General features: G+C 42.5%; 1 protein-coding gene across 10 annotated transcripts in view; it reads left to right on the top strand.

Annotated features, from left to right (window-relative positions):
• The window catches only part of LOC135102011 (glutamate [NMDA] receptor subunit 1-like), an 87,389-nt gene that overhangs the window by 69,536 nt on the left and 7,853 nt on the right, over positions 1–10,000 (top strand). Inside the window, exon 1 of one of the 10 annotated variants that reach the window (XM_064006613.1) lies at positions 5,421–5,605. The exons of 8 other annotated variants lie outside the window; for them this stretch is intronic. In XM_064006613.1, the coding sequence (XP_063862683.1) occupies positions 5,507–5,605 (99 nt within the window). In that variant the 5' untranslated portion in view covers positions 5,421–5,506. Of the gene's footprint in view, positions 1–5,420; positions 5,606–10,000 lie in introns of those variants that run through there. One more of the 10 variants, XM_064006623.1, reaches the window with a different exon arrangement.

Genomic DNA, 10,000 nt, shown 5'->3' with positions numbered 1-10,000 from the left:
TAATTCGTCATATTTTTTATTTGGCATCAGCTGAAGGTCCATCAAGCAGCCTGTCGGTGGCGTGGCGCCCTCTGTTGTTGTGTCAAGTCCTGGTTGGGGGAGGCTCTCTATGACGGCTGAGTGCAGGCGCTGGTGGCTACTGGCCAGGCCACGGTGACTGCGGTGGTGTGGTGTTGGGTGTGCCCGTGTGGCTGGTGTCAGGACAGTGGTTTTAGGAGTGATAGTGACTGGACTGCGCAAGCAAATAAGGAGGGACGTCGGCTGGAAGAATAGAGGAATAGAGTACATAGTTACTGAAAAAAATATACAAAAATAGTAACATTTGTAGTTATAGAGAAGCAGGTATTGTTAGGTGACTGTGGTGGAAGGAGGATGCGGCTCAGTCTGCCCCCAGAACAATAAGGACGGCGGTAGTAACTGTTGCAAGCCTGGCAACACTGGTGTCCGTGGTGGTAGTGGTGATGACTGAGGATGGGATGGGATAGGGATGACTGTGGTGGTGCTGGTGGTTGCAGTGGAACTGTGGTGGTTGTATTTATGATGATAGTGTTCCTGGCTGTGGAAATTATGGTGACGATGGTAGTAATGGTGTAATGGTGGTGTTGTAGTGAAATGGTTACATTACGTACTGCTGATGGTTGTACTGTAGTTGTGGCCTTATTAATTAAACACCTTAGGATTGTGATTCTTTTGATGTTTTTATTAGACTTTTGTCTTCTCACATTTGTTCATTAAACACCTCAATTACTTTCAGCCACTCTCGTAAACAAATTACTCTCGTTTGTAGACGAGAAAAAAGTCTGCGGTGCTTCAATGTTAAACTTTCCCTCGATAAGCGCCTCCTTGCCTTGGTGGAGGCCTCTGTGTCCTGGTGGTGAGTGGCGGTAACAGAACTTGCTGCATCGTTATTAGGAAGGTTTACTGTCATTGATCATTTCCACACTCTTCTCGCTGATCCACTGCAGGTTACTGTGAGGACGTTTAAGTCACCCCTTTCATGAGACGCACACTCCCACATCCAGCCAGAGCTTGCCGTCTGACAGTGGTGCACAGTGAACATTGTTTTAGATTATGTTATATTCAAGATACTGATGCAGTGTCCTTGGAATCATAACTTTGAAACGAGCAGTGTTAGAGCATCACTCGTCAAAATGTTGCCTTTCAGACGTGTTATCATAAGTGTAAGTTGCAATGCGGTAGACAACTTTACAAAATTCATAGTGAGTGACCGCTTCACTTTAACTTTACATGGAACAGTCATTGTTAACAAGTGTCGCGCTTGCAACCTTGCATGAGTGATGGGTTTTCAGGTTTCTGTATTTCATTTTTTTTTTTTTTTTCGTCGTTAATCCGTCTTCTTTTTCTTGTTTCGTCTATCTTTAGTTTCGTAAGGTTACCACTCAAGTAAGACGCTGGCAGGCATTCACGTGTCTTGGCACAGCCTCACGACACTCACAGACACTGGCCATCGCCGCCTGAGGACCGCATGCGGGGAAGTCAGGCAAGGTCAGGGCGAGGCTCGGGGTGGTGCGTGAAAAGTCAGCGGGCGTCATTCCGGTAGGTTGTTCGTCACGTCAGTGAGTCGTGTGGCGGCGGCTGACACGCGACTCCTTCATTGTTCAAGACGACCTTTCACGGCTGCGGGAGTGAAGGAGGAGGTCGTACATAGAATCATGATCTGTAATTGGAGTCTTCACATTGTCTTGGAGGAAGTGAATATCAAAAGCATCTGGAAAATTCATATTAATTTCATACCTTTTTTTTCATTTGAAGAAATAACACACGATAAGGAATTAAATTGCAGCTCGCAAAAAAAAAAAAAAAAAAAAACATGTCCAGCCCATATCATGAACGTGAGAAATTCTACGCTTGTCCGATCTCTTCCCTGAAAGATAACAAAGATGACTATTATTATTGTTAAACTCAAGAACATCATCACTAATATCTGCCTCATTTCATACAATTCTTGCACTAGATAAATGTTATACCTCTCAGTAACTGGAAAGGATGAACTTATTAAATCGGCATCTTTCTTACTTTTCCTTCCCTTCATAAAAACAAAAATGACCGTTAATATTGTGAAACTCAAAAAACACTATCGCTAATACTGCCTCACATCATACACTTCTGAAACTCTAGATACATTTTATACCTTTCAGTAACTGGAGAGGATGATCTGATTTGATTTGCATCTTTCTTACTTTTCGATCATCATGTTGAGTCTTACGTTCCTCCATCTTATGAATTTTCGTCTCAGTCTGCTTTGATGTCTTCAGGATGTACACGTTATGTCTGAGCCTCATCTATTAGGCATCAGCAGATCTGTCTGTGCCTACCACACTGCCTCAACGTGTGTGTGTGTGTGTGTGTGTGTGTGTGTGTGTGTGTGTTATCTATTAGCAATTCATTTCCAACATTCCTCGGTCCTCAGGCTCCAGGATAGGACAAAAAGTTACAGGTTCAAGCTCTATAAAGTTAGATTTTTAAAAGGGTTATAAGAAATTGACAATCAAGTAATGAGGAATGAAATAAATGCACCTCATACTAGTTCAAGATACATCAGTTCAATACATTTGAGTCTGGACCAGTTACCATATTTGACAGCTTATAGAATCAATGGCAGAAGAAAAACGTCATATAGAAAGCTACCATGTACTGTCCATACTGTAGACTCAGTAACCAGGTTGTCAGTGCAGAGCAAACCGAGAGATTTAAATGAAGAGCAGACAGATCCATGGATAGGAATGATGGATGAACAATGGTGTGTATTTTTTGTACTAGGACTGTCACGTGTAAGCTGCTGGTTTCCTGCTGCATCCCTTGTGTTCTGAAGTGATCGGCGAGCGGGAATCTAAGTAGGATTTCAAGACAATTGTCCTCCAATTTTGGATGTTCCTTTTTGACCTCTCTTTAAGGAGTGGCACTCTCAATGAGCCTTTTTTTCGAACTTTTTGTTGCCCTTAGTCAGTGACTCTCTTACATAAGAAAATAGGAGCGGTATCCTGTCATGATGAGCTGCTGGGGAGACGAAGTTACAAAAAGTAATATGAGATTATAATAGTTGCTGTGGTTGGAAGTGTTTAACGTTTTCCCTGAAGGAGAAAGAGTGGCATGTAACAGTATTGACGTAGAGTATTATGTATTTATTTTATAACAGGACGGGAGAGAATGATGGGCTGCCAGCACGTCTCATTGTCTCATCTATTAGGCATAGGCGGATCTGTTTATATCTACCACTCATCCTCAACGGGTGTGTGTATGTGTGTGTGTGTGTGTGTGTGTGTGTGTGTGTGTGTGTGTGTGTGTGTGTGTGTGTGTGTGTGTGTGTGTGTGTGTATTTGTTTGTTTGTTACCTGTAAGCTATTTACTTCTCCCTCCTCGAGAACAGACCAGACAAGTAGTTCTTTTGAAATCATAACCATCGCACTTGCAAGTAAGGACCATACTGTGAAACACTCCTGCGCTGCACCTCCGCTACATTCAAAAGGCTCTGGCTGAAGTTACGCAGGTTTTTAAGGGTGTTTTCACGATTCTAATGACAGAGTCATAAAATTTTTATAGTAAGAGGAGAAACATTATTCAAAACCCGGCAAGTCATCTATGCAGCCTTCGAAAAGTTGTGATGAGAGACCAAAACGTTTCTGAATACGAGTGCAAGTACCGTAGACACAAGGCAGTTAGTATACGAGACTATTATTTCCACGGGGTGAGACATCATAGTCACAATATTTGTTTTGATTTATCTCTTTACTATTTCCCTGAACTCTTGGTAACTGCGAAAGAATATAGAATACGAGTAAATCCTATATTACATCACAGAGAGACGAGTTTTGATTCTTCGGGACATAGTGAGTGACACTGACATCAGTCATTGCACGCTTCCTTTGTCACCGCCATTGGATAACCTTGTGTTGATGTCAATACTGAGACCTCGCTCACTCACTCACTCACTCACTCACTCACTCACCTCCCCAGCGTCCACAGCAGTGAATAAATTGTCATAGTTGTAAGTGGTGTAACTTTCTACACTTGTTTTCAATGTGTCGTGTCTTTCCGCAATCTTCAGTCCGCATGCTTGCCCACAGTCTCCTTACAAAACTAGGCAAATAACAGGCTCAAAACCAGTGTTTCTTAACCTTTCCCGACCTCAGCATCCCTTGTAATCAGGTGTAGGAAGTGTAGCTCCCCTCACGTACACCACAACGCTTGGTGGCACAGACTTCCTACCAAAGTTTGTGCAATGTTCGTACAAATTTAATACTTCCCATCACCATGCTAAAATGTATTAACACAGGTGAAAATTATGTTAAAATTTGTCTAAAAAAATATGCTTTGTCAAAAAGTATCCACTTGGTAGTTTTGCATCCCTTGCAAGGAACACTGACATTGTACCGTAATTTATGTAGCATCTGCCATCATCCCTAAACTTTTTTTCGGCACCACAGATTATGAAACACTGCATTGAGCAGATCAGAGGACTTGAAATTGAGGGCCAGCACTAAACAAAGTGAAGGGGAGCGTATGTTAATCGATTTATGACCACGACTATACTAATGCCGCAGATACAATACAGGCTGGAATGAAGAGGCTGTTGTGCGCTCTCATTTTCTGCTCACAACTTATAGTTTCCAGTAATATTACGGAAGTCACTCATTGGTAAGTTTACGATCAAAATAGTTGCATATTTCTTGTCTCCCATTTCACATCCAGTGTTTGTCTTAAACTGCAAGATAGTTTTCTCGTTTCATAAAATGAACTCTTTCCGTAACCACATTCCTATCATCTACAGTGGCATCACAAACTGTGCCACCATATTTATTTCCCCATGATACAGTATTTTCTCTTCAGGCAATATATATCACACTATAAATTGCGAAAGCACTTGCTCCTACACACAAGAGTGAATAATGTATCACATGGACCAATGGCCGGCAGTGCGTGGACAAGACACGAGAGTAGAAGTGAATAATGAAGAGAAGCACAGGGCGTCAGTCTTAGTACTGCCAGCACCGGTAATGGAGGGAGAGCGTAAACAGAAGGCAGGCATGAATAATGGGGAGTGGTGCCTTACTATTGCGTCATATCACGAGGAATGAGGAATGCAGGGAGGCGCGAGGGAGGAGAAGGGAGGAGAATGGTCAGGTGAGAGGGAGGGGGGGAATGGACAGTGAAGGGAAAGAATGTACGATAAACGATTGGAAAAAAAAAAAGGATGGAACATAAAGAGAAGGAAAAATAAACTAAGAAATAAGAAAGGTGAGAAAGTACTAGAAATAAAAAAAAGTGAGGAAAAGACACGAAATGATTAGCCGAGGAAGTGCTGAGAATAAAAAAAAAAAAAATGAGGCACTATGAACATGAAAAAAGGTGAGAAAATATTAGAAATAAAGGTAAAGAAGAGGCAAGCAGAGATTAGGGGGAAGGAAGGTGCTGAGAACGGTGGAGTGTGGGGGAGTACAAAAGTGGAGGAGGCGAGGGATGCAGTGGCACTCCGGCAGTCACCGTCATGGGAGGAGCCACCCGGTGCCTGGTAGTGTGTGCCTTGGCGGGGCTCGGGCAGGTGGTGGGGGCTGCGACACTGCGGGCTTCATTCTCCACTATGGTTGTGAGTGAGGCTATGCTGGCCCCTCTGTGGTCTTGGCCCCTTGTAGTGATAGTGTGTGTGTGTGTGTGTGTGTGTGTGTTGTACTGGTCTCACGAGGGTGGTTTTAGTCTGTATTTCGTGGGGATTTGGGTGAGTCTTGTTGAAGTCTGACTGTGTTTTGCAGCAGTCTGAATGTCCTGTGGTGGTCTGAATAAGATGAATAAGTTTTGTGGTGGTTTGTATGTATTTTGTTGTGGTCTATGTAACTCGTGGTCTGAGATGCGTCTTGTGGTGGTCTTAGTGTGTTATCAGTGCTCTCGGAGAATGTTGCAGTGGTCTAAGTGGTGGCAAATTTTGGGCATTTCTTCCTGTTTTTTTTTTCTTTGTTCCTGCGACTTGAATTGTGTCACAAGAGGAGTATCAAGGCACCTCAGAAAACAAAATTGGACAATTCTCGTTTTTTGTTCCTTCTTCTTCTTCTTCTTCTTCTTCTTCTTCTTCTTCTTCTTCTTCTTCTTCTTGAGAGCGGAATCAGGATCGCTTTTTTATTTATTATTTTTTGTGCCCTTGATCAGTCTTCCTCACACGAAAAAAAAAAAAAAAATTGAAGTTGTTTTGTGTGTGTCTTGCTTTGGTTTGAGTGTGTCCCCTTCTGGTATCTTGTAACTTTTGATTCTGTCTTTCATTACTGTTTCTGACACTTTTATTCAGGACCTTTCTGTTACCATGAATTTATAACAGGTAGAAGCGTGAGTCAGTGGGCGTCCGAGCAGGTGAACGTAAGGCACCTGAGACAAGTACAGTTGATGCACCACCACGTGACGCAGGGCTGTGTTAAATCCTTTCACTGTCGTATGCAACATTTCATAACACTAAAAAGTATTACACACTAATTTTCCAGGCAACTACAAGAAAAAAAAAAGATTAAAAGATAAATTTTTTAGTGTCTAGCCAGGGTAAAGTTTAGAGAAAGAAATGCTTCAGATTTGCTTGTAATTAAGAAGCCTTGTGTCTCGTAGCAGTGGAAGGAGCATCAAAATCTGGGTAATGAAGGAGGACAGTCTTCGCAGTGTAAAACAGATAGAGATTAGAAAGGTTAGATAAACTCTTTTGTATGCTAAGTGTTCCTAAACTAAATAATATGTGTCTAATGAGGGACAGTCTTTGCTGTATAAATCTAAGTGGGAAGGAAATGAGAAAGGCCAAGCTAACCCTTTTGACAGCTAAGAGTTCCTGAAAATAGATCATATGTCTCTAATGTAAGACAGCCTTTGTGGTATAAATCAGATAGAGATGAGAAAGATTAGATAAACATTGTGACGCCAATAATTCTTAAACCAAATGAAATGCGGAGGTGTAAGTTTATCATATGATTTTGAAGGACATCACTGATATAACAAAGGGAGTGAGAGGGGTGATAGTGTATATGTAAGGCCTGCAAATATTATTGTTCGCTCGTTAAATATCACCAAGGTTCAATGAAAGAAGTGTCGCGCAAAGGTTGTCAATTGGTTGAAGCACGGCGCCTCACAGTCACAGGTGGCAGACAACGGTGCACAGGAACGACTTGCTGGTTTACTACGTAGCGTGTAACCGTGACAAAGCAACTCTAGCATAATTACCCCTACATGTCTCTGTCAGGTGTGGCAGGGGCGTGCCGCTGCGTGTATAATGGGGGAAACAGGTGTAGTGATTTATGCACCACCATAACTCACGCAGCTCCCACTCACTGACGCACTCCTCATCGCCGTGCACGCATGAAACTTACTAATGCGTTTTGCTTTGCCGCTCATCCTTCCTCGCGCCTTCGTGACAAAATGAAAGAAAAATCACTTTTGTTAATAATTAGATGGTGCAAATAAATCCCATAGGTCCTTTATTGGAGTAATGAACAATGCATTCGTAATTTTCTCCTTTATTGCAAGTTTTGCACATCAGCACCAGGGGCTAAGTTTTACCACCTGGGTACTGTCGCGGGCGTGATGCTGCTGCAGACACCACGCAATGGACAACAGAGTCTGAGGCTGAAACAACTATCGGGATAATCATGTGTCTCTGAGTATTGATCTTAGTGTGACGAAAAAGATGTCTGATTATAATGTACTTTCGATGTTCTGCTCTCATTGTGGTAAACGTACGGTGAAGTCCCTGCTGGATACTGTCTTAGGACGAGTGTTGTAAGTATAGACGTAGATGAAAAGAAAAGAGTTCACAGGTTATTTTACTTGCCTATTATAACATTCTATTACAACCTCAAAATTACAACCTTAGAATCACAAAACTCCAAATCGCAACCCTCAAATTACAGTCGGCGAATTATGACCTTCAAGTTGCAATCCCGAATTACAACTTCCAAATTACAATATCCAGATTACAACCTCCGAGTTAAATCCCCCAAACACTGAAGCCTCCAAATTTCAACCTTCGAATGACAAAATTTGGAGGTTACGATTTTGAGTTTGTCATTCGCGGGCTGTGATTCCGAGGTTGTCATCCGAATTACAGTCCCCGAATTGCAACCTCCAGATTTAAATTCCATATCACAACCTCCGAATTACAACCTCCTAACCAAAACGTTCCCACAACCTCCTCACAACCTCCAAGTCACAAGCTCCTCATAGCCTCCTGATCCCGGCATTCCGAGCACTCCCGGGCAGTCTGTCAGCCGGCGAGGTCACCAGGCGCACAAAGGAGGTGCGACATTCCCGCCACTTGAGGACTCGTGCACGTAGGTGGAGGGAATCGTTCTTCGACTATTCATGGCGACCTCTTCACCTCACTTCACCACGCCTGCCACAATGGCGCCCACACATTTTGCACCCAATTGCTTGAAAGAGAGACTGGCCATTCCCTTAAGAGTAGCCGCGGAGTGCTGGAGGTGCTAAATTTTCTCCCAGATATTCGGTGCACTTCTTGCTGATACACGAAGCGTTATCGCCTCCTCCATGCATCACGCTGAAGCTTCCTGCTGGCTACACATAACACTGCCTCTCTCTTTAAATTATTTTTTTATGAGTGAGGGGTGGGTGTCGTAAGTGACTCTCCGTGGCGAGGACTTACGACTACCGTGTGAAAACATGTGTCGGGATTTGGTGTTTTTATGGGTGAGGGTATTTCACTTAAAGAATTCGAAAATGCCCATATCGGGTATTTATCTAAAGACAAAATCAACGTCAGGTATCACTTCAGGCACAAAATGAAAAGGTTAACCAGTTCTTCTGCTTAAATCTCACATTTCTACCAGTAAGTGGATAAATCAGAATTAAAAGAAAAAAAATTATACCAGAGACATACTTCAAGTGAGAATTATCAGCTATCACTTCAGGCACAAAATAACTTTCACATCTCCATGAGTTATTACGTATATTAAAATTAGATAACTTTATAACATCCCACTAATGTACTTCACACGGTTTGCTTTTCATGTCTACCCCGTCTATCGCACTAAGGCCCGTATTCAGAAACAGTTTGCTCTCTCAACACGGCTGTTTTCAAAGGCCACATAGGTGATTAGCTGGGGTCTCAAGAGTGTTTCACCTGTTAATAATGGAGAAATATTATTAATCTGTCATTAGAACCATACAAACACTCTTCAAAACCTGTGTAACTTCAAGTACAACCTTTTGAAAGTTGTGGGGATACTGCGCAGAAGTGTTTCAGAACATGGTAGTGAAAACGGAGACTTGGCCAGATTCCTCATACCTTCTTTCACTGGTGAACTCTGCTTTCACCTGCATTACCGCCCTCAATCAGGTTCTGTGACTCCATCAAGAGATTCGTAAAGTGACTCGGCCTCTGTAAATTTGTGTTGGTTTCTTCTTTGTGAGAGCTAAGTTCACTCAACTCTTCCAGTTTTCTTATGATTTCAAGATGGGATAAAACGAGGAGGTTATCTTTTTTGCTGATTGAGGAGTAAAGTGTGTTGGGTTTATAAGACACTCTCACGCAAACACACACCCACCCACCCACCCACCCACACACACACACACACACACACACACACCCACACACACACACACACACACACACACACACACACACTCACACAGAATAACAATTACAAACGCAAAGCCAACCATCCCTCCTTAAAAAAAAAAAAAATCATTAATAACAAACACCTAATCACGAGAAAATGACAGAATATTACACACAAGTGGAAATCAGGGAAGCAAAAGAAAAGAGAAAAGAAAACAGAACTCACGTAAAAGAAAAAGGGGAAGAAAACTCAGCGGAATGCACCAATTTTATTAATGTGTTGTAAGTCATCTTTTAAATTACTGATTCTTCCATCTCAGTTTTACGACAGCAAGGACGAGTGGGGGAGCGGGAGGAGTGCGTGACGAGTCATGAAAACCCTGACGCTGGGTTATTTAAGAGGTGTGCTCTCTCTCTCTCTCTCTCTCTCTCTCTCTCTCT

The sequence above is a fragment of the Scylla paramamosain genome, chromosome 7 (genome assembly GCF_035594125.1).
Source record: "Scylla paramamosain isolate STU-SP2022 chromosome 7, ASM3559412v1, whole genome shotgun sequence".
Taxonomy (NCBI): Eukaryota; Metazoa; Arthropoda; class Malacostraca; order Decapoda; family Portunidae; genus Scylla; species Scylla paramamosain.
This window is presented reverse-complemented; position numbering and strand designations above follow the sequence as displayed.